Source organism: Xyrauchen texanus, chromosome 21, assembly GCF_025860055.1.
Source record: "Xyrauchen texanus isolate HMW12.3.18 chromosome 21, RBS_HiC_50CHRs, whole genome shotgun sequence".
Taxonomy (NCBI): Eukaryota; Metazoa; Chordata; class Actinopteri; order Cypriniformes; family Catostomidae; genus Xyrauchen; species Xyrauchen texanus.
This window is the reverse complement of record NC_068296.1, coordinates 13,121,449-13,147,568: the sequence shown is the minus strand read 5'-3', so window position 1 is coordinate 13,147,568 and position 26,120 is coordinate 13,121,449. Positions and strand designations below refer to the sequence as shown.

Sequence of the window (26,120 nt, the reverse complement as noted above, 5' to 3'; positions counted from 1 at the left end):
TGATTGTGTGAGCAGCTCAGTGAGGACAGACGCATTCCTGAAGTTTCCATGACGTCAACCTCACCTCTTGCGGTGCTGTCCCATGGTGCTCTCTTCCTGGCTGGCAAAGTATGCTAGTGCTCACTTGAAATGTGCTATGACAAAAGGAATGCAAGGGAGTATAGACTGTAAATTGAGGGTGTTTGAATCCATATAAGTTGAACACAAGGGGTAAAGGTTTGGCTGGTTAGCACGGCCCAGTTAGCCCCTGCTGGTAGATGCCGTAGTTATACCATCTGACAGCAAAATGCCTTTTTTTCCATTGATATTCTGTTCAAAATTAGCAAAAATTATTCAGGTCCTGCACCAGCCAAGGAACTGCCATTGAGTTGAAGGGGAATGCTAACGTATGGCTTTCTCCTGTAGACCTTCTTTGTCGAACAGCATGATTTGTTCATAGTTCATCGATTTATGGTGACAAGGGTTTTTCGTCACTCATTGACTTTCTTTGACAAGCCGTGTTTGTCTTTGACAAGAGAGCTTTCAAGACCTCCATTTTTTTATTTACTTTTTGGGGCCTGTTGTTTTGGGCATTTGGTTCTTCTGATGACAGATGAACTGATATATTTACACCAAATACAGTACAACTTATAAAACTAGAAAACACCCTAATGTATATTACTGAGTTGAAGTCATAGTAATGAACAGCTGCATATAAAAAAAAAGGAGCAAAATAAAAGGAAAAAAATGCCATGCCTCTCGAATCAAAGAATATTTTTGTTTTTAATTGTTTTTGTTTTGTTTTTCATAAACTAAACAATTCAAACGAACCAATTCACTAGAATGAATCAGACAGTTTAGGAGAGAACATTTGATTTTTGCTTCAGTTTGCTTTGAAAATCAATGCAATGCAACGTGACATTAAAAACAGCCAAATACACCATACTTTTGGAAAAGGTAGCTTGTTACTGGAAAAGCTACACTATTTTAAAAAGAGTTGAGCTACTGTCACACCGCTAAAAAATTACTGTCCTATTCATTAGTGTCAATGTTTCTAGTCAGTTACTCCTTAACACTGCTCTCTGATGCCTATGATGTATCAGTTATCAAACACACTAAAAATTGAATAATGCAGCTCAGACTCAGTCTCTTAACCATCAATTAAGACAGAATTAGATATCATAACAGTAAGTTAAAACAAAAGATACATTCAATAGTCCATTAAACATACAGAAAAGCTAAAAAGTCACTTAGCAGTTCTGTCCAGGTCACCCTCGCTCTTTCTTTCTCCTCTCCTTTGTTTAAATGTTACACACTACTGTTAGTTTAGGTGGAGAGCTGACAGACTAATTATAAAATTCAAATAATCATTTACATATGTAAATGTTGATGGTTGTTTATCAAAGCTTCAGTACTCCATCATGGTGACAAAACAGTGTGTCAATAAAAGTCGTAAAAAGTTTGTCAACCTAAATCATTTTTTAACCCCCTGAAGTCCACTTAAAATGTTAGTATTTCATTTTGTTTAAACATTTGTAAAATCTTTTAGGTTTTTAGTCTTTCGCATCCTTTCATGACCAAGCACAAGATTTGACAGACTTTACCACATTTTACTCTTATTGTAAAGTTATTCTCGTGATTGGGATTGATCTATTTCTTCTTATTAACTCACCCCAACTATACTTTTTTGTCATTCGAAAGGTCCTGCGGATAACAGTCCAATGCAATTTATATGTAATTTATGTTGGCCAGTCATACAGAATATAATCTTCAAAGAGCAACATTTCATGCTCAGTGGCTTAAGGGAAGCCAGCTTCTCCTGGGTCCTATTGCCTGTCCAATGTAACCTCTATTAGGCTGCGACATATATAGGGATGAAACTTATTTGTATTTCTTTTATACTTTCAACAAGGCAGTTTTGACCAGGTGTGACTTATATTCAGATATGACTTTATTTCTGGAAAATATGGTAAATGTGAGCTGTCATTTATGCATTTATCTCTTTGATGTCATAAAATGGTGAAAAAACATAATGAGCCGAAAATTACTCTTATGTTTCAATCGTACTGTACATCTAGCTCCTTTATCTCAAAAGGTCAATTAAAATGTCACCCCTTATATGACCCCTTTAATAAACTGCACTCTCTCTCTCTATTTCTCTCTCTCTCTGTGTTCTCTTCTGAAGCTCTGGATGTCCATGTCCCAGAATCCCCTGTGGTGGCACTGTTTGGAATGGACACAATCCTCAACTGCTCATTCTCAGGGGTCACAAACTTTAACCTATCTGACCTGAGTGTGTTCTGGCAGCTATCAGACACAAAACGCAACATTCACAGTTTTTGGCACAGTCAAGATCAGCTGGCCGATCAAGATGAGAGATTTGCAAACCGCACCAGCCTGTACTCAGATCAGCTGACGGCAGGTAATGCGTCGCTCTTGCTGAAGAAAGTCCGGGTAGAGGATGAGGGAAGCTACACCTGTTTTGTAAGGGTGCAAACACACAGCAGTGCCGCCCTGCTTATGCAAGTCGCAGGTAAGAGAAGCAATATCCAATCAACAAGCTACACTGTAACTGTTGTACTCTTTCCTACACCCAGTACATTTAGGTGTCTTATAAATAGAGAATGTTGGGCAGTCTATGCTGCAAACTTTTAAAATTTTAATATGCATTTATCAGATGTGATGGAGCCTTAAAGGCATGTTTTGGGTTCAATAACACTAGGCACCGTTTTTTTAGCTAAATGTTGAAAGTGACCAATCACTGACCATTAAGGGGACATTAAAATCAGGGTCATTTCCAGATATTCCAGTTTCATTAACTTTCCATCACGACCTGCAGCAGTATTGCGCTGCAATAGTGGGGTTTCCCTCCTATGTAAAACTCTGGGATTCCCCCAATGTATGAGCGCATATACGCGAACATGAGGGACAGTTGATAATATATATTGGCATGTATGAATGGGTATAGTTTATCGTGTATGTGCTTTTCCCACTGTAATCCCAGAAATGTTGAATTATTTTACAGTACCTGTGCTGTATTGCTTGACTTCATCCTACGATTTTTGTTATCCGGTCTGTTCACGCACATGCGCAGTCTTCAAAAAACTTTAAGAATGCCTCTAATGTGTTTGCATGGCCACATGTGTGAAAGCCAGTTTGTTAAACCATTAATCCCTTAAGCAGCATAGGAAAAATGGCTTTCTCGTTTACATGATTTTTCAGAACGCTTCTATCAGCAATAACCCTGGAATAAACCATTTTCTTAAGTGCATGTAAACATGGTTAGTCCATTATTGCTTTGTCACTTCACCATATGCTCGAGTGCAATGGTGAGTTAAAGTCTTGGGTGCAGTAAGTACCATCAACATAAAATAAAATTGTTGAGCAAAGGTAAAAAATCAAGGCAACATTTTGCAGTATAATTTTTGAGTTATTTTAACAACTGTCTTTATAATTGTCCACAGTAACATTGCTTTGATTAGTCAATGTGTATTTGTTTGTTTATTAAAAGAAAACAATTATTTTTGAGAATACTACTTATTACTTGTTCAGCCAACTATCAAATTGCAATTCGAGAACTTTCATTTTGTCACCCATTCAATCTTAGTTATGGTTTTAAATTACTTTGACATGAACTGCAATTTTTGCCTCTGAAGAATGTTGTATGTACTTGACATAGACACATAATAGACCTCAACCCTTAACACACAAACCTCAATCACGGTGACAATCAACAAACCTCATTAAGTTAAAAAATGAGGTCTTAACGTCACCACAAAACAATGGCAACAAAAAGTCAGCAAACAGCAAAAAAAATTTCCTGTAACACTGCGTAATTTATTCACGTTGCAATGAATGCTGGGAACTTGCAAATAAGCAACATTGTTCAATATGAAATTGTTTGTTCAGACAACTCTGTTAGGCTTGCTGGGACAACATTTGGGAGAATACTGTTGGCCTAGCATGTGCTTTTATTTAGATGCTAAACATTTCACATTTTCTAGTATGTTACTCAAAAATCCAATAAGCTGGATAAAATGTAATTAAATCTTTTACAGTGCAGATGTACCAGTAATTTATGTAATATACACATAAGCACAATATACTCATGATATACTCATTATACAAATTAAACACAATATTACACAATATACACTATAAAAAGTTAAGTTCTTCACCACAATATACACATTCACAGTAAACAGATGCATATAACTAGAATGATCAGAGTGTGCAGTGTTCCAAATATTTTGAGCAGCATAGGTTGTAAGGGTGTAAATTGCAAGGGGTTAAGAGTCCAGTGTAAGGCTGATGGGGGTGCTCAGGTGCACAGAGTTCAGATGTCAAATGGCATGGGGAAAAAAGCTGTCTCGCAGCTGACTGATGCGGGACCTGATGCTGCTGTACATTCTGCCTGATGGTAGCAACAAGAGCAGACCATGATTTGGATGGCTGGAGTCTCTAATGATCATCCAGGTTTTCCTGTTTGCATCAGGCTGTTTGCACCACACTCTACAGAGCCTTGCGATTCAGGGTGGCGCTGTTTCCATAACAGGCAGTGATGCTGCCAGTCAGGATGCTCTCCTCAGTACAATAGTAAGGATTTTAATAAGTAGGGATTTAGTCCAAACTACCTCAGTTGTATGAGGAAGAAGAGGCACTGATGGGCCTTCTTCACGATGGACTTGGTGTGTGTTGACCATGTGAGATCCTCAGTGATGTGAACACAGAGGAACTCAAAGATGCTGAACCTCTCTTCTGGTGTTGGTGATGGGGCTGTGTTCTCTGTATTGTCTCCTGAAGTCCACCACAAGCTCAGTGGTCCTATTAATGTTGAGAAAGAGATGGTTTTCCTGGTACAAATGTTTTAGGATGAGCACCTCCTCAACAGGAAGTCCAGGATACTGCTGCATAAAGAGCTGTTCAAACCCTGAGCCAAAAGTTTCATGTCAAGCTTGAAGGGCTCCTCAACAGGAAGTCCAGGATACTGCTGCATAAAGAGCTGTTCAAAGCCAGGAGTTTCATGTCAAGCTTGAAGGGCACAATGGGATGAGCTGTAATCCACAAACATCATTTCACTTATATGCTCTATAACAAATAGCGATAAGTGTGTAGGATATATCCTATCCCTGCTGAATAGATCACCTTAACCAGCATGCAATTCCCATGCTGGTTTATGCTGGTTTGGTGCTGGTCTAGCTGGTTGACCATCAAAGCCATGCTTTTCACCAGCTAAATCTTGTTTTCTGATGAAGCTGGTTAACCTACTTTAAAAGCCTGGTGGGGACACCAGCACATCAGGGACCAGCACCCAAACACAACATAAGATGGTGACCAGCAATGCTGTTTTTTTCATGAGGGATGGCATCATCGGTGGAGCAGTTACCTCGGAAAGAAAACTGCAGCAGGTCCAGTGAGGCTGTGAGGCTCCTCAAAGCACTTCTGATGATGGAGTTCAAAGGATCAGGGTGCCAGTCATTTAAGCAAGTTATTTTTGTTTGCTTTAAAATGGCACAATAGTGGATGTTGTGAAACATGTGGGGACCGTTGGAAAATGTCTGTGAAAACACCCCGCAAGTTGGTCAGCACATGGTTTAAAAGGATAGTTCACCCAAAAATGAAAATGCTCTCATTATTTACTCCCAGATGTGTATGACTTTCTTTATTCTGCAGAACACAAACAAATATTTGTGTTCTTACAATGCAAGTCAATGGTGACCAGAAGCTTTGAAGCTCCAAAAATCACATATAGGCCACATAGAAGTAATCCATATGACTACAGTGGTTAAATCCATATCTTCAGAAGTGAAGTGATATGTGTGGGTGAGAAACAAATCAATATTTAAGTCCCTTTTGTACTATAAATCTTCACTTTCACATTCTTTCACATTTTGAAAGTGACTGACTTTTTACCTCAACCAAAGAATGTATAAACTAGTTAGTTCACTTGAGCCTTCTCCCATTTCATCCATCACTCATTCTTACCACTTCCGATGCAGTAAGTGGAAGGGCTAGGATTTTTGAACCATCTATGCTTGACAAAATCAGAAACTCATGCTGCATTACAATTTAAACAATATGGTGGCGCACATAGCCGGCAATTGTTTTCGCATCATATCTATCATGATCAATAATTATAAACATCTAAAAATCACATCATATGTTTGATAATATATCATCTGTCCTCTGGTGCATCTGTTGTGAATTGTAAGGTGACATTTGTTTTTTATTTCAGCGCTCAATAAAGAACTCACGTTGGGGGATTAGTCAGTACAGGAAACAATCACGTGCGGAAGAGTTAAACAAGTATCAAAAAGGGACTTAGCAGTAGTTTTTCATTTTATATTTATTTATTTATAGTTATTTTATTTTAATAAAAAAAACTGAGGGAAATTAACATTATGCCACAAATGCTGTGAATAGAGCTTAAATTGTATTAAACCCATAACATTCTTTAATCTTGGAAAATTGACTGTCTACAAAACCTGCTGCCCCATACTGTAATATTTAGGCTGTTTTAGACTGTATTTGCTTATTATATGAAAACTAATATATAATTTAATGAAATGCTGCAGGTCTGTATGTGATCAGTGATAAAAGATATCAAAGAATAGTTAGTATATATTTTATTATGCACTTTTTATTATATGTATATGTACTTTATAATAATATATGTTATTATGTATATCACTTATGGATATTACGGGCATGTTGTATGATTGATATCATTGCACTTCTCGATTATTGGTTTATAAAATGCTTAGTGCTTTTTCAAAGGCTAGATAATGATTGTGATCATTTATATGCAATTCTCACAGTGACCCTAATCAATATACAGTAGTATTGATTGTTAGGATTTCATGTGATTGATGGCACACTTAAATCCCTGCAGAGTGTGCTCAAGTGTAGCCAGCTATATGTGTTATTATTTTTATAGCTGAGTGCACTCATACTTACCAGGATACATCATTATTTATGATCTATATAGATCTATAGAACATTTGGCCATTCCCCTCTACCTTTTTTACTAGTCTCTCTCGCTCTGTCGTTTGCTCTCTCTCCTTCTTATCTCTTCTCTCCACTAGATTTAGTTAAATTAATGCTCAGCTATATACTACTCTTGTATGCCTCTTCACCTCTAACAAAGATTAAAGAAAAATGATTGTATAATTTTCAATGTTGAAGATCATACTGTTATAATGTTTAAAAGTGAAGTGTGTAATTCTGTCAATTCTGTCTATCGCTTTCTACCAGCAATTACATCTAACCTAACCCTGCTTGTGGTGCAGAAATTACAGACAATTACTTCCCCTTTAATATTTTTCAGCAATATTATTTTGAGCTCCCATTTAAAGGTGATGTGTGTAATTTTTGGGAAATTTGCGGTGACAACTATAAGATATTCACAAGTTCCACCAAAAAGTGTAAACGTTGTAGCACTATAAAAGCTCTGCTCTGTTTGATCAACATGTCAACATCAACATGTGGCTTCCAAAAATGTATGTACCCTTAAATCAACCCCATTCTGCTGAATTAATAACAAACACCATCCCCATCACACATTTTTTTAACAATTCAACTGTTACGTGATCAATCTTCGAAATGTGTTTTTCCCCCCATTAGAACCAGGAAGTAATCACGTCTAATAAACAATGGTTAGTGCGATTGAGAGGTTGCATTTTTCTCTAAAATATTTTTTTTACTCAAGTGATGTTAGGTTTAGGTTAGGGAGTATGGTTAATTAAATGTGCATTTTTTAAATATCCTTTTTTTTTCTTTTTTTGCAATTACGTTTAGTGATGCTAATGGTACATAATTTGCACACTTTACCTTTTAAGAGCCTGGAGTATATAGACTTTCGTTTTTGTCTTTTTCTCTCTTGGTCCCCACAGAGATCTCTATGTCAGTCAAATGGACAGTGCCAGAGGTTACAGCCTTGTTGGTATCACTACCTACTTTTTCGCTGAACCCCACAACCTTCTGATTGCTTTTTCTCCCATCGTCCCCACACTTCACCATTATGTTTGCTGAATTATGATTGGCTCTGGGAGTAAGGCTGCCTCTACTTCTTCCATCTGGCTGCTCAAGGGACAATAGTGCAATGATTTCTTCATCTGGCAAAAAAGTGCTAACCCTCAATGAAAAAAAACAAAACTTTATGGCTGCCCAATTTCCCAGCAGTCCTACCCAGCTGTGGTACTGGTACCGTGTTGAGGGAAAAAACCTTCCCCATGAGGAGGTGGCCGTAGATGAGTGTGTCAGTAGACAATTTCCATCTGATGTTGAAGCATGTGTGTGTTTATGCTAAGCTCCTAGAATTTAATTAACAATTTAATGGGAATCATGTCAAACTGGGTCCAAGGTGGCATGCAGCGGTAGATCACCAATCTAAACGCTGGACACCGCCACTCGGTTTTTGCTGCCCTCCTCCATCAGTGCCTAAATGTCTTTTTTTCTTTTCTGAAACTCCATTGTAACTTTCCAGAACTTATTGTGTTCTAGTTTGGAGCCAAAGTCAGCAATTACATGCGGATTTCCCAATTTACTCATTTTTATCTGTTACATCAACACTCATAATTTGTTATATTTTATTTATTATTTTTTTGGCTCGTTTGTTGCCTAATTGAGCATCAATGATAATCGGTCTGAATCAAAATTATTTAAAAAAATCTGAATCCTGGAATCACAAATGACTAGAAAGTGCATTGAAAAGTTTGGGAATTTTATGGTCAAAAAGTGTGGGAACCTTGTATTTTAACAAAATGGTAACCCTCTTCATCAAATCATCTTGTAAGAAATATTTATACTTTTAAGCACATCTGCACCAACAGGAGTGCTAAATACTAAATACTCTTTCCTCTCTCTGTCTCTACCACCAGCTCCATTCTCCAAGCCCTTGGTCACTTGGGATGCAGAGCCCAACCTCAGGCCTGGTGAAGTGGTGGCCCTCACCTGTGTGACATATGGGGGTTATCCTGAAGCAGAGGTGCTGTGGCAAGATGGGGCCGGACGAAACCTTACAGACAACATTACCATCTCACAAGTAGCCAATGAGGAGGGGCTCTTCAGTGTGAAAAGTGTTCTGACGGTGATTCTGGAGCCCAATAGCACGTACAATTGCAGATTGACCAATCCACTATTGGGTGAGGAAGGACAAGCATCTGTTACGATCACAGGTGGGTAGTTATAACATTTACTGAATTTTGAGTGCCAGACCCTACTTGCCTGCTGTCTGCTCATTTCAGTTTAGGGTGTTAAAAGGATATTTCACGTAAAAATACTCAATTGAATGCTGTTTGTCACTCATAATCTTACAAACAAACTATTTGTTTGTAAGATTATAATGTCCAAGCTGCTTGTTCCACGGAAAATAAAAATTATAATGACAACAACATGAGTGTGAGTAAATTATGGCTTTTTTATTTAGGTGAACAATCTCTTATGCTTTATATTTTTCAAAAGAATATGAAGTCTTAAAATTTTAGCAGTGATGGCTTGAAAGACATTTGTCTGTATTTCTCATACTAAACCCAACCATTTTTTTTAATTGTCCAATTATTACAGTGGATGGTTATTTCACAGATTATTTCTTTGCAATTAGAATGGGCCTTCATCTGACCTTTTGTGCTGAGTTAAAGTTATGAACTCAGTTGGAAAGTCCTAGCATTAAGATCTAGAGCACTGAGCATATTGGAACACATAGAACACTGACTGGATCTATAAGTGGTGATTAAATCCTCTACAATATAACATGTTGATGGATTAAGGCCAAAACTTGGTATCACAATCATAATTATCATCATCATCATCATTAGCTTTGTCATTTACAGTTCTGTACACGAATCCACAAGCAAGAAACACGTGCTTATCAGATCCAGTTTCTGACTTTCAATTAAAACATGTTACAGTTACATTAGCTGGGTTAGGGAGGGATACAGGCCTACTGCAGATGGTGGTGCGACAGAGAGAGAATGTTTACGGGGAGCTGTCCGTCCTATGTGTGTGTTTGTGTCTTTTGGTTTCAGTTTTACATTAAACTATTATTTATATTGTCAAGCCGGTTCTCGCTGCCCATAAATGTTGTCTCTCTGTCGCACCACCATCTGTAGTCAGCCTTTATCCCTCTCAGAGGCTTGATTAACCTGATAAGGGACCGGGTGTGTAAAATCACGACCCGGCCCCTCCCTCCACCCTGTCACAGCTGACAACAAAGAAAATGCGACACATAACAAATGTTTCCTTTTGCACTGCATTCGTCAATGTAATTTCTTAAGCGACATCAAGTGCAGCAAAATTGCTGCTTGACATTATTATCATCACTGAAGTGTACTGATATGTACAGGTGAAACTCGAAAAATTAGAATATCGTGCAAAAGTTCATTAATTTCAGTAATTCAACTTAAAAGGTGAAACTAATATATTATATAGACTCATTACAAGCAAAGTAAGATATTTCAAGCCTTTATTTGATATAATTTTGATGATTATGGCTTACAGCTTATGAAAACCCCAAATTCAGAATCTCAGAAAATTAGAATATTGTGAAAAGGTTCAGTATTGTTGGCTCAAAGTGTCACACTCTAATCAGCTAAACACCTGCAAAAGGTTCCTGAGCCTTTAAATGGTCTCTCAGTCTGGTTCAGTTGAATTCACAATCATGGGGAAGACTGCTGACCTGACAGTTGTGCAGAAAACCATCATTGACACCCTCCACAAGGAGGGAAAGCCTCAAAAGGTAATTGCAAAAGAAGTTGGATGTTCTCAAAGTGCTGTATCAAAGCACATTAATAGAAAGTTAAGTGGAAGGGAAAAGTGTGGAAGAAAAAGGTGCACAAGCAGCAGGGATGACCGTAGCCTGGAGAGGATTGTCAGGAAAAGGCCATTCAAATGTGTGGGGAGCTTCACAAGGAGTGGACTGAGGCTGGAGTTACTGCATCAAGAGCCACCACACACAGACGGGTCCTGGACATGGGCTTCAAATGTCAAACGTCTTACCTGGGCTAAAGAAAAAAAGAACTGGTCTGTTGCTCAGTGGTCCAAAGTCCTCTTTTCTGATGAGAGCAAAATTTGCATCTCATTTGGAAACCAAGGTCCCAGAGTCTGGAGGAAGAATGGAGAGGCACACAATCCAAGATGCTTGAAGTCCAGTGTGAAGTTTCCACAGTCTGTGTTGGTTTGGGGAGCCATGTCATCGGCTGGTGTTGGTCCACTGTGCTTTATTAAGTCCAGAGTCAACGCAGCCGTCTACCGGGACATTTTAGAGCACTTCATGCTTCCTTCAGCAGACAAGCTTTATGGAGATGCTGACTTCATTTTCCAGCAGGACTTGGCACCTGCCCACACTGCCAAAAGTACCAAAACCTGATTCAATGACCATGGTATTACTGTGCTTGATTGGCCAGCAAACTCGCCTGACCTGAACCCCATAGAGAATCTATGGGGCATTGCCAAGAGAAAGATGAGAGACATGAGACCAAACAATGCAGAAGAGCTGAAGGCCGCTATTGACGCATCTTGGTCTTCCATAACACCTCAGCAGTGCCACAGGCTGATAGCATCCATGCCACGCCACATTGAGGCAGTAATTAATGCAAAAGGGGCCCAAACCAAGTACTGAGTACATATGCATGATTATACTTTTCAGAGGGCCGACATTTCTGTATTTAAAATCCTTTTTTTTATTGATTTCATGTAATATTCTAATTTTCTGAGATTCTGAATTTGGGGTTTTCATAAGCTGTAAGCCATAATCATCAAAATTATATCAAATAAAGGCTTGAAATATCTTACTTTGCTTGTAATGAGTCTATATAATATATTAGTTTCACCTTTTAAGTTGAATTACTGAAATTAATGAACTTTTGCACGATATTCTAATTTTTCGAGTTTCACCTGTATATAGCGTTACTTACGTATTGTGCAGGAATAATGATTCATAACAACAATTTTGTAGGCCAAGTGTAAATGGCATGTGATTACCCAATCGGAAAGCAATCCAATCAATCAAAATGCATGAAGTGACTAAGGCCCTTAGATACTGTACATAGTTTGACTATGATAGGCTTACAACTTGTAAGTAAACAAACGTCATATCCATGTGCAAGCTGAGGGATTGTGCCGACCTTGTTTGATAGGAAAATGCATTTGCATTTGTTTACAGCAGCTGCTGTATGCTCAACAACTTTTGTAATTAAGTTTGACCTAGCCGAGCTAGATGTAGTTTGCTTGGTTGTTTTTCTATAGCTAATATATTGTGTAATCAGGATTTGCTTTGAAGCTACAGTAAATGCTCCACATATGATTTAGTTCAGACATACATAACTAAACAGATTCATTTCTTGAGGGTTTGTAATTATAAGTTGTAAAATCTGAATCTGAAGAGTATCTCTAAAATGTTATCTCCCTTAAAAGCCACAAGATCTGATCTGAATTAATTAAATGGGAGATTGTTACAAACACTATCCTTTATTCAACCTTTATTTATAGAGCACATTTAAAAACAACAAAAGTTGACCCAAAGTGCTTTACAAATCAATACAATTTTCAAACACCCCAAACTCATGTCATTGACTGAGCTGATGTTGTTGTGGCAACATTATGTTTACCAAAATTATGCAATTATGTTTGGTGCTGTTAACAGACATTTAAAAAAAAAAGTATGTTAACAATTCCTCCAAGAAAGCAAATTTAAAGAATTTTGAATAAAAACTTGCAGTAGTATTTAGAGGACACTGTAACGGTTACCCTGTCTTGTTTCACTGTTCCCTCTTGTTTACCATTTTCGTCACTTTTTGCATTCCTTAATTTTCACTTTTGTCCCTTATGTAACTCCATAGTCTCTTTGTTAGCGTTTGTGTTGTCCGTCATTGCTTTCACCTGTCCCTCGTTAACTTGCCACTTGCCTCTGTTTCTTCCCTCGTTATCTTGTTTGGTGTTCTGTTTGTTCATTGGCCCCTTAGTTCCATGTTCATGTATATATATCCTGGTTTTTGGTTTAGTCCCTGTCTTTCGTTGATTGTATGTGCCGTTGCATGTGCTTGCCTATGTGTTCTCTCTATGCGTGTTTGCTCCAGGTTTCCCAGCCCTCTGTGGATGTTCTGTCTTCTCGTGTTCAGTGTTATGTTAGTTAGTGTCTGAGTTTGCTTTTCCCCTCGTGGACTGTTTATTTGCTCCAGTGTTTGTTTGTTTTGGTACTGTAATAAAGCTGCATTTGGATCCGCACACCCTTTTGCCTTTCCCTTATTCTCCAATCATTACAGACACAAGGTTCCCACCGTCACGGATAACCTTGAAATACATTTGGGAATTTTTAAATGGTGAAAAGTCATGGAAAGGACTACAATATTAACAGTAATGGAAATGTTTATAGTGAAAATAAATCTTTCTAGTTTTACACAGCTATAAAATATTTTGACTAGAACAACTGGAAAAGACCAACTAGGCAATTCATTGGTCAGAAGTTGTGGGAACCTTGAGAACATAACTTGCACACTGATGGCTTCATTGAGTAAGACACCTTAACTCAAGGGCTATAGTTTTTGTAACCCAACTCACCTATAACACTAAGTTCAACTGCCAACAGTGCACAAAATCAATACGTGAACAACTGTTATGCCATGTGTGTTGTCTTCCACAGCTGAGAAGCAGTATTTTTTTAAATTATTTCTGCAGCCTAAATGTTTGTTGGTTAAATGTTTTTCTAACAAATTTTCCATCGATATATAGTACTGTATGTATGAAATAGAAACTACAAATTTTATGGATTACCACTTGATTTACAGAATTTTGCAGTTGATGTAGGCATCTTAATCAGGCCTCAGAATGTCTTTCAATTGAGATATTGAGGACTTCTATTACTGATGAGAGGAAAATCTATTTAGTATTCAATATAGACTTTTTCTGAAAGAGCATGCAGAGGACAATACTTCCTATTAAAATGTCACATTTGTCCCCCAAATCCCTATGAAAAATAACAAAGTAATGCGGATATGCCAAATAATGAATGAAAGAGGAGAAGAGAAGAGAGGACACATATGTCTGCCAAAATGTCTTGTCAAGGTTCACAGTGAGCAAATTAACAACAGGAGGGATGTGTTATTACCTGATGCCATTGAAAGAGGTCAGAGCAAACTTAATCTCAATCTCAATCACAATTAGCAGACAGATGAGGTAGCATAATTAAAATTACACAGTTATGATTGTTTTATTACAAACTTTGAGACTTAACTAAAGAGAGTTTACTGTTGCATTACACTGTTATGTTGCACTATTGTATGTTTTGTATGTCATATGTTCTATTACGATCAAGAAACCTGAATATTTGCTTACATTTTTCCTATATACCTGACTTTATTATAACGAGAAGATCGTTGAATTTATTTGAAAGTTACAAGCAAAGGTAGCTTGCAATTCGTCAGAGTTAGCAGGCAAGATCAAGTTAGCTAAAATTACACAGATCAATCCTTATGACACTATATTTCACATGCTTTGCAGTTATGGAAGCTTATCTGTCCAATAAGAAAAATGCCAATTCAGGGTCAGATTTGATCCCCAAAACCAAATCAAATGCCCTGCCAATGTTCACTCTAGTTTTCATTCGACCACGATCACGTTCCTGCTTAGCCAGATGGGATTCAGTAGATAAATGTTTTATTGGTTTACTCTGAGTTTGTGTAGGAGTCGGTGTTGTGCTGGGACCCAGACGTTTGCTGGATTCCATCTCTAAGATAAAGTTACATAGTGTTGCAGACTGTCAGTTGACGCTGTTGAATAGCGGAAGAGAAGCTATTACTGAGGCAAGGCTCTCGGAAGCAGGGATAAATGTCACATCCTTTGGATTTTCCCGGCAAAACCAACCCGCTCCCTTCGCATGAAAATCAGTCTACAGGCCTTAATAGGCAACCTAGGAAGTCCGGGAAGAGCTTTTTTAAGTTGTGTTACAAGCTTTGGCAAAAACATTGGCAAAAAAGGTGAATATTACATAAAAATGGTTACATATTGCACCTTTAAAGTAAATAAAAAAACAATGTAAGTGAGAAATTACATAAATTATTGTATCAAGTTATATGGATAGAGATAAAGATTATGTTATAACAACTTAACAACTAATACCTAATGCATGCTCATCATGGTCTTAATCGGGTTTAGGCATTCACTCCAACATTGTATATGTGCTTAGATGAAACCATGTTAAAAAGTCCTGAAATTCAAAACAGCATTAATGAGGCTGCATTTTTCATTACTACTGGATAAATGGACAGAATTTTGGTGGGATTGTTGATCTAAAATGGTCAGTTACATGATCATTGATGGAAAAAAAGTGTCTTAAATGAGTTTTTCCTGTATGTGGACATGAGTCAAACTCTGTTGAAAATCATTTTGATGTCACGATGAGGAAAGAAGTTTGAAAAATCTTCATGACGATGGTGGTCTTTGGAAGGCAGACCTATTGGTAGAAAAAAAATTGGTCCAAGGCACTTTCACTAAATGACGCTTGCGGGAAATTTTAATTGCCTGGCTGTTTCATATCTATCAGGAAGACCTGCAGACTTAAGGGAAATTTAAGATTACATTTATTTGATGAATATAAAACAGAAATGTAATGTCTCTCTTTGGTGTAAGCCCGCCTGGCGGTCCGATGAAGTTGTACTCGGAACCGAGATATCCTTCAGGAGATAGGAGGCAGGGATGAGGAGCCTACCCCCATGCACGACGGGACTCAACTTGTAGTGGTGGGGTGGTGGAGGTTGCCATGTTAGCACACTGAAACAGCAATGTGATAGATTGTGAGCAGACATATAAAGCAATGGCTTACATGTGATTGGCTGGGAGTTACCTAGCTAATGGTGCAATGATGTACAGCTGCTAGTCTTCCTGCTAGAACTACTCTGCGCTTACATATACTGAAAACAATGCTAACCTAAATTTCCAATGTGCTTCATGTGTGGTAATGTCTAAATTAACTGGTTTCATCTGAGTCAAAAATATTATTTAACATGTCTGAATTAATCTGAAACATTAGGTTACAACAACAAAACAAATGCTAAGGGTTAGATCAGGTAGCTGATGAGAGATGAAAGGAAAGAGGACAAAATCAAAAGTCACAATTTCACCCATGTACATTCACACCCACCCCTTTAAGAATCCAGTTCCCTATCTGTCACTCACTTGACGTTGTGACGTTGTGTTGAGAGCCCAAGACACCTCTGATCTTTGATAAAAGGCCAATGGTAATTGGCGAGTGGTATTTGTATGCCCCTACCCAGGGCATACTGGTATAAAAGGAGGGGATGTGCATATCGCTCATTAGATTTTCTCTTCGGAGCCGAACGTTCGATGGCTCAAGCTGAGTAAAGCATTTTCCATCCCTCACCTTTGTTGGATCCTTATAGCACATTGCAGCGGCTTTCTCCCCTCTCTGCATGGGTGCACTGCAGAGATCGCCCCTGGGCGTTTCAGCAGATCTAGAGTATATTCTAAAAGAGCATTTTCCCTCACAAAATTAGTATATTCTAAAAGAGTGGCATACATCGGAATGTCTTTTTCAAGATGCAACTTTTTAAAGCATTTTTTGCATTTCCGATTGTGTGGTATTCCTGGTTGCGGTCGATACCTCTTGCCTTCTGACGGCTACAATTTCTCTCAACGGTCTTTCCCACGACGGTCTTTTGTGCCTGGGTGCTGCCCATACCGAGACATCTTTTGTAGATGCTTCATGTCCTCATTGCAAGGCAATGACCATGGCAACGTTGTGTAAGAAAGCAAGCCACCCCAGCGGCTTGGTCCTTCTACCTACGGGTATGAGGCCAGCTCAGCGAGCACTGGGGACGATTTGGAGATCACAATGGGACCACCTCTGCTGGTTAAATCCCCGCGGACCTCCCATTCCCCGGCCCACTCGTTTGCTCCGGCATTCGAATGAGTGTGCCGGCTCATCCTAGGGTGAGTTCGATGTCTTATTCGGTGCCCGTGAATGAGATGAGCTCTCGAGCGCAGCATCGGAGAGCGGGCTCGTCCTGTCAGATGCGAAACCTCTGCTGGCGAGCGTTGGGCTAGAGTGGAACCCTCCCTTCTCCTATGAACCCTCGCAGCTGGATGATTGGTATCTGGGCTCACGGCGCTGCTCCCAGCCATGCCCCGCCCCAGTGCCTTTCTTCCCGGAAGTGCACAAGGAGCTGATGAGTTCGTGGGAGGCACCTTTCTCTGCACGGTCCCAATCTCTTGGCTCCCCCGCCCTCAGTACCCTCAATGGCAGAGTGGCCAGGGGTTACTCGGAAAGCGCTGCCACCTGGCGTGGGCACCCAAAGCTCCTGTCCAAAGCCTGTAGGTTCACGGGTTCCCTGACGGCTAGAGCCTACGGCACCGCTGGACAAGCCACGTCTCAAGGCCGCCCGCTAAGAAGAAGACTTCGAAGTGCCCCTGATACAGGCGACCCAGGGATGCAAGGGTCCACTGCCTTGGAGCTGGTAAGCAGACCACTCATCCCCGGTGGAGGGCCAGGAAGAGAATCTTTTGTTCCATTTTCTTTTTGTTTCGGCAGACGCTCCAGTAGCTGTGGTACCCAAACACTCAACAAAAGAGCAGTTTCCTCAGTCCCTGGGTCACATAACCGGTGTGTTCGGCCGTCACCCCGACCACTGGCTTTTGTCTCTCTCTGGCAGGTCCTACGCCCCCGGTGGCATAGTTCCTTCGTGCTGTGGCACAGACATACCTGGCTCCGCTCCCCTCTGGAACCTCCAGGTCTGGCCCCTGGATGGGACGCGGAAGATCTCAGTGGCCTACCACCTGCCGTGGTAGACACCATCACTCAAGCTAGGGCCCCCTCTACGAGGCGCCTGTATGCCTTAAAGTGGCGTCCATTCGCTAAGTGGTGTCCTTTCTGACACGAAGACCCCCAGAGATATGCAGTCGGCTCAGTGCTTTCCTTTCTGCAGGAGAGGTTGGAGGGATGGCTGTCCCCCTCCACCTTGAAGGTGTTCGTAGCTGCCATAGCTGCACACCTTGACACAGTGGACGGCAAGTCTTTAGGGAAGCACTACCTGATTATCAGGTTCCTGAGGCTCTAGGAGGTTGAATCCCTCTAGACCACACCTTGTTCCCTCATGGGACCTCTCCGTAGTCCTGCAAAGCCTGCAAGGGGCTCCCTTCGAGCCCTTAGAGTCAGTAGAGCTTAAGGCACTCTCCTTGAAGACTGCCCTCCTGACGGCGCTCACCTCCATCAAGAGGGTTGGGGACCTGCAAGAGTTCTCTGTTAGCAAATGTGCCTGGAGTTCGGTCCGTACTGGGACAGGTGCTCTGCATGTGCTGGTTCCCCATAGGCAACCCCTTGCGACGTATATTCTGCTGAAAAACATTTCCCTGTTGGCAAAGTACATCTTCCTTGAGAAGAGACCCATCTGGCCTAGTCTCCATGCTCGTGGAGCCTCCTCCCCCATTTTCGGCTCTTCAGCACAAAACCTAATGAGCAGTATACCTCCTTTTATACCAGTATGTCCAGGGGGAGGGGCATGCAAATACCACTCGCCAATTCCCATTGGCCTTTTATCAAAGATCAGAGGTGTCTCGGGCTCTCAAGAGTGACCCCTAGGGTCACTACATCAACACAACGTCTCATTCCCTCCATCAGAAAATGGAGGTTACAGAAGTAACCAGAATGTTATGTTAATCTTGCGAATGTTAAGGTAGTTGTGTGTCCAAAAAGAGGACCTGAGTTCTGCGTTTACTTACAGTTATGTAAGAAAGTGTCTTCGTCAATCTGCAGCTATCGACCTTGAGATGCTGTAAGAAGAGCAGTACTGGAAAATGAGGTAGAAAAACAGAGAGAGAGAAATATGGTGAAAAAAAGAACACTTATAAAGAGATGGAGAGGCCAAATAGGGGCAGACCTCTGACTATGTCTCAGAATAGGGCCAGTACACTAATAGGAGCTAATGAGCTAATGGCGATAGACATGGACTTCTTGTGAACCTGACCTAGCTCATAGCAATTCCTGTTTTTCTGGGGGGCTGTTTAAAGGTGAAGTGTGCAATTTGATTAATGTTAAAATAATTTCTCACTAGGGTGCTATCAAAACATTGCTCTGTTTGTTTGACCATCCTGACCGTCCCGACATGGTAAAATTGGTTTAAAGATGCCCTATTATGCTTTTTGGGATTTAGTTTGTAATATAACTGTAATATAAAAGGTCTGCAAAGTTACAAAGCACAAAGTCCACACCAAAGGGAGAAAACACTGCTCCTGAACTGCCTGAAACACCTGGTATGCAGTCCAGCCATTACTTCCGTGATTTAGCTATGTCACTATGTAACATATTTGCACAATGCCCACCTCAGGAATGCGCTGCTCAAGAAGCCTCAGGAGCTGATATTTATGTTATGATGTTCACGCTCTAAGTGGTTGACCAGTCACAACAGACTGGGTCAGCTGACCAATCAGAGCAGACTGGGCTTTTCAGAATCGGGGGCTTTAAAGAGACAGGAGATACAACAGAGCATTTCAGACAGAGGGTGAAAAGAGGTGCTGAAGCAAATTACAGTATGAGACAAATAATTTGATTTTTGAACATTAAAACATTTAAACCTATTCAAGTAGACCCCCAAAATAAAATTATGAACCTGTTAACATTAACATTAAATAGGCTCTTTATACAATGGCGTGAGATTGGGGTGAGACCAGAGATTATTTAGCAGAGATGGGCCACTTCTATTAAAATGAATGGGAGAAATTGGAACACTCAACCAAGTACTGTAGCTTTGAGTGCCCAACGGTCAACGGATGTAGAAAGGAAGTCCCGCTTTACAGGCAAAAGAGCCAGTCACGTTTAGATACAGACATCACCTGTCAATCGAGAATACTCATGCACATTAGCTATACAGGCCAGGATAATTGTGTGTTTTTTTAACGTAATATGAAAATAATAATAATAAAAAATAATAAAATAATATAAAAATGTATGATATCAGTAGTGTCAGATTTTATTGATGATTTGAAATATGTTCTTTGATTGTAATCTTGACCAACCATCTTGAACAACACAATTTACCTTTAAAGACAGAATGTGTAGGTTTCCTCTCCACACACAGTGCTATGCCACTTCTTTCAAACAGCTGATATCTCTGTCAGTATAATGGCCTCACTGGAAAAGCACTTTTAAAGCCCTTCAACGTGTCAGGAGCAGAGGAAATGGAAAGTGTGTATGTGTGTGTGTGTGTGTGTGTGTGTGTGTGTGTGTGTGTGTGTGTGTGTATGTTTTCAGTAGACGCCTCTGTCTTGCATCACATAGGGAAGAAAAATCTCTGTCCACCTCTCTTTGCTGGCACAGCATTCTGGGTAAAATCTTTGAGAAAAATATAGAGAGAGACAGAGAGAGAAAAAAAACAACACTAGTCGATATAATGAGTTGGGGAGGGTGCGCTCACGAAACAGGATGCTTAGAAATGTAGCCATGGTGATTTTGCTGTGAATAATGTAGCCATGGCGATGTTGCTGTGGTGACTCATGTATTAATGAACTGATGCTGATGTTATCACAGAAATGGTAATGGTTAGGAATAAGTTGTAGTGTTTTAGCCATTTTACAAAACACATTGCTACATATTTGTCCTCTCCTTAAGGGTAGAGTTCACCAAAACATGATTATTCTGTGATTTTTTTACTCTACCATAATGTTGTTCCATATCGGTGTGAATTTCTTTCTTTCCCTGTGAACACAAAAAGGAATTATTCAGCAGAATGTTGATGCTGGTTTTTCCCATACAATGAAAGTGAATGGTGACCATTGTGATGCTATATCCCAAGTCTTCTGAAGCCATATGAAAGCTTTCTGTGAGGAAAAGGCTGATAATCTTTCCCTCTGCCGTAGCTCTCAAGTCTCATTCACATTTGTGTATATTCAATAACATGATGAAACGTTCAGTGAATAATGACTGTTTGTCAGTCATTGTACCAATTAAAGGGATAGTTCACCCAAATCTGAAAATTATCTCATCATTTTCTTACCCTCATGCCATCCCAGATGTCTGACTTTCTTTTGCAGAACACAAATTAAGATTTTTAGAAGAATATGTTAACTCAGTTGGATCATACAGTGCAAGTGAATGGTGACCAGAACTTTCAAGCTCCAAAAATAAGTATGGAGCAAAAGTGATTTGTGCATCTGTAAAGGCAGCAGCAGAAATTGTTCAGAGATCAGAGAATTTTGGCCAATCAGAAAAGACAGAAGACATGGCGCACGAAAGAGTAGGGAAAAAAAAAACTTCCATGAGCATCTTCCCGAGCTGCCAGTGGCAAATACCAATTAAGGAATGTTTTTTATTACTTTTTCTGAAATCACTCACTGTTATACATATGTTTATAGTTTAAATATGCGCGCTGGTAACTGCGGTCAAGCCAGCAGCGATTTAAATCCCAGTGCACGCATATTGCAGTAAAAATGGTGGAAAATTTGCGGAAAGAACAGAAAGAAGTGCTTTCTGACTCCTGTTGAGTGCAGAAGAAAGCAAGTCTTCCTATAATGATGAAAAAGTGTTTATTAAGTGTTTGTGATGTGCTGGTATTTATTAATATGTAAATAATTTAGAACCAAAGTTTGCTGAATTAAAAAAACATTGCATTTACATATTACATATAATAAATTTGACTGTTCTGCCAAGGATATCGTCATTCATATGTACCTTGTAATAAACTTTGAATTGTAAATCATGTAGGTCAATTAAAACTTTAAAGGCAAAATCACCCCAAAATTATAGTGACCCTGACTGTTATTGTATCCATTTACAAGTCATTTTACTGTACAGTGTTTGAAAAAATCCAAGCCAAAATCACCCCAAAAATCCATCCTAGCACTTGCATCACTTCCTCATGTTCAAACTCATCATAAAAAGCTTTCCTTTATAGGTTGTTATTCATGTAATTAAAGGCAAAATCACCCCAAAAATCTAATTTTGTCCATCCTCATACTCAAACACTTCTTGTTCAGACATGCCATGCTTATTAACATATTACATTTAAAGTAATTTAATGTAGTATTGGACTAAATTACAGGGAAATACTCTCCTGAAATCATACACAGAATGTCTTCTTACATTTTACATTTGATATGGTATTGAGATGAACTTAAACTTTCAAATGATCTATCTAAATAAAAAATCCAAATACAACAAGTGACAGATCAGAGAGATAAGGAAAGAGAGTTGGTAACACAAAGAAAAATCAAAGCGATGTAGTGTCATGCACTTGTTTTAAAATGATCATACTTTTATAAATTATTTATTTTCTTTTTTCAGATAACAGCTATGTGCATCTTAAAGAACAACAGCACTTTCGGCATGCACAATTCATCAGAATGCACAACAGTGTCTACTGTGGCTTCAGCACCTGTGGATATTTTTGACACACTGATGCACACTGATACACACACCTAATAAAATTAGCTTCTCATATTAGGTTTTTGTCTTAGTAGTTATAAATTACATATTTGCATTTGTATCTACTGTGACATGTCATAACATGTTACATAATACTTATCACACCATCTTTCTGTAATTGACTCTTTATAAAACTTTTGTTTAAATTGCATTAGGTTGAGTTGCAGTATAATCATTATCAATCAGTACTGTGCTTAAGGTGTCACTGAGTGTCTTGAAAGGCACCTATAAATAAAACGCATTATTATTATTAATAATTATTATAAATTATTACAGGAATAAGCTGGAGCAGAGGCTGCGGCAGAATGACACCAGGGAGTTCTGCAGAGGCATGAGAACCATCACTGGTTACAAGCATTCTGGACAATAAAAAAGTAAAATAAAAACAAGGAAAGGAAAACTTGATAATATATATATTAATGTGAACTGATATGAACATGACCATATTCATACTGCAATAATCACACACACACACAAAAATAAACGGTGCAACGTTGGCACCCCTCCCAGGAGCGCAGTGTAATGTTTTTAGGGTATTTTACAGGGTGCAAGAGCCTGTTTGATGAAATTAGTTTAGCCAGGTCAATGTTTTCTTTTAAACATCATCAGGTCCAGCCCTGACCAATTTGGTGCCCCTTGCATCACAGCCAATACCACGCACCACTGATCAATGTGTGTTCATATCACTGATCTAGATAGATAGATAGATAGATAGATAGATAGATAGATAGATAGATAGATAGATAGATAGATAGATAGATAGATCAGTGGTTCATACACTTATGCAGGAGCTGCATATCTTTGAGCTATGGCTTTATGTCTTTGAGATTTTATTTATTTTAGAAACAAATAAAAAAACTAAATAAAAACAGTATTAAAGAGGGGGGCTGAGAATTAACAATTAATATTATTTCACTTTCTCATGGATCAATGTAATACATATGTAAATGTAATATTATGTAAATTGAGTACACTTTAGTAATAAATTATTTACCTGACCAATCCTAGAGTCTGCTAAACCAGGCAGTCACCTTTCACAGGCTAAATTAAACATATTTATAAATACCAGCACATCACAAACACTTAATAAACACTTTTGCATCAATATAGTAAGACTAGCTTTCTTCTGCACTCAACAGGAGTCAGAAAGCACTTCTTCCTGCTCTTTCCACAAATTACATATTTAAACAATAAAAAAATGTATAACAGTGAGTGATTTTAGAAAAGGTTAGGAAAAAACATACCTTTATTGGTATTTGCATCTGCCAGCTCATGGAATGCTCATGGAATTTTTTTTCCCTACTCGTTTGGGCACCATGTCTTCTGTCTCTTCTGATTGGCCAAAATTCTCTGATCTCTGAACAGTGCCTGCTGCTGCCTCTACAGATGTACAAATCACTTTTGCTCCATATTTTACATAGATATGTGGTGCAAAAGGGAGAGCGCGTGAAAACCAGTGTTTGAGACTCGTAGCAGCAGATTCAATCAGTTGTAGTTATGTACTTGTGTTTGTACTAGAAAAATATCCAAGAAAAAAAATATTTGTGAGAAAAGTGTGCAACTCTCATTGGATATACTTATACAGATTTTCAGTTGAGCAAAATGTGTCCGTAACCACATTTTTTGATGGGGGTGTGTGATTATGTTTTGCACCTTATTCATTGCATCAACTGTAGCAAAAATGTGAGCTTACGAATTTCTTAATTTGTGATTCGTATAAAAGGATTTGTGCACCTGCAATGAAGAATTTGAGAAGGTGTAACTGTTGTGTTGTGTTAGTGGGAGAGAAAAAAAATCTACAACTTTGCAACTCTTAAAACATTGTTTTCTGTCAAATTCAAATTTACTGATTCACATGTGTGGCTAATCTCTACAACTACAAATTCCACTGTCACAGGTGCTCAGTTGATTTGCACAAAAAATACCTTCATATTTTACACAGATATGTGGTGCAAAATGGAGAGCGCGTGAAAAACAGTGTTTGAGACTAGTAGCAGCAGATTCAATCAGTTGTAGTTATGTACTTGTGTTTGTGCTAGAAAAACATCCAAGAAAAAAAAAATATTTGTGAGAAAATATTCTACAAGTGTGCAACTCTCATTGAATGAATTCACATACCGATTTGAGGATGAGCAAAATTTGTCAGTGACTTCAAATTTTTTGATGCGGGTGTGTGAATGTGTTTTGCACCATATTAACTGCAGCAACTGTAGCAAAAATGTGAGTGTACAAGTTTCTTAATTTGTGGTTCGTATATAAATTCACATACATTGTATTTTGAATCAAGTAAAGCTGAAGCCACATATTGTTCTAAAATGATAATTGGAAACTGGTCGGTTGAACTATGTTGCACCTAACTGATCTCTGCCTGCATCACCTCGGTCTAATGATGGAATATACTCTTGAAATGGAATATATAGACTACTAGTTAATTGCCAACAAAAGCCTTCATCAGCCAACTAACAAGAACAATTGCAAATTATCTTCTGTAAAGCTTCTTTGAAACTATGTGTGTTGTGAAAGGCACTATACAATTAAAAATGACTTGACTTGAATTTTGTCTCCAACATTTGTGGGCATTGACTTGGCCCAGCTGGACATTCACCTATTAGGTGTGTCATGGTACTCCTAAACAAACTAGAACAATACCATCTGAGGATGTTTCAGTGGTTCCAATGAGCATAATTTCTCAGATATTGGAACTAGTGACGTCCAGTTCATGAATGAATCGTTCTTTTGAACCGGTTCTTTTTAGTGAAAGAATTGGACTAGTTCACCAGACCGGATCGAATCATTTGAAACAGTTCGCATCTTGAGTCAACACTGATCCACAAGTTACTCTATTTTAACCTGTCTCTTGGATGTGCCTGACACTCCGAAACAAAATGAGCCGATAACCGGGAGTAATATGATCCTAGAACTGGTAATATCTGCTTTTGCCAACTCTTCTTTGAAATTAACTGCTTCACCTAATTCACAAATCGGACTGAATGCTTGGGTCATAACAGTTCTCGAGTCATCGGTACAATGAGTTGCTCGCAGCAGTTGTCGAGTCAACTTTACACTGAACTGAGAATTGCCTCTTTCTGAGGTGTCCGACATACTGAGAACCGATGAGATGCTGACATTGAGCATGTGTGTGATTAAGACTTGATTGTATTACCGTTTTATCACGTATGAAGATGATTCAGTCTACAGCTCTCGAGTCAACAGTACACTCACTGATCTGGGGACAGCAGTACACTGAATTGGGAATCGCCTCTTTCGGACATAATACTGAGAACTGCTGATCAGTGAGCAGCTGATGAGCATGCGTGAACCGAGGACTTGAATGAGGGTGTGAAACGTTTCAGTCAAGAGATAAAATCACATTTTACTATTGAGTATTGTGCATGCAGATTATATCTGAAGTTGTGATGAGCTGGATCATGGTTTCTGTAAAAAAGGTTGATTAAGAATAGTTTACATTTACATTTATATTTATTCATTTGGCAGATGCTGTTATCCAAAGCGACTTACAAAAGAGGAAAACATAAGCGAATCATCTTAAGGAGACATTTGTATGAAAAGTACCATACTACAAAGTTTCATTAGCATCAGAATAGCATTCAAAACAGATTTAAGTGCAACAAGAAATTCTTTTATTTTTTTTTTGTGACTGGTTAAGTGTTCTTGGAAAAGATGTGTTTTTAGATTTTTTTTGAAAATAGAGAGTGAG

The 26,120-nt window shown here is 38.9% G+C and overlaps 1 protein-coding gene across 9 annotated transcripts in view; it reads left to right on the top strand.

Moving 5' to 3' along the window:
* LOC127661675 (CD276 antigen-like) overlaps positions 1-26,120 on the top strand; it is a 144,860-nt gene that overhangs the window by 21,062 nt on the left and 97,678 nt on the right. For all 9 annotated transcript variants that reach the window (XR_007972777.1, XR_007972773.1, XR_007972776.1 and 6 more), the window contains exons 3-4: positions 2,165-2,512; positions 8,859-9,155. Coding sequence is in view for 3 of the 9 variants with exons in the window: in XM_052152501.1 (XP_052008461.1) it covers positions 2,165-2,512; positions 8,859-9,155 (645 nt within the window). In the remaining 6 variants the exon portion in view is untranslated. The remainder of the gene's footprint in view (positions 1-2,164; positions 2,513-8,858; positions 9,156-26,120) is intronic.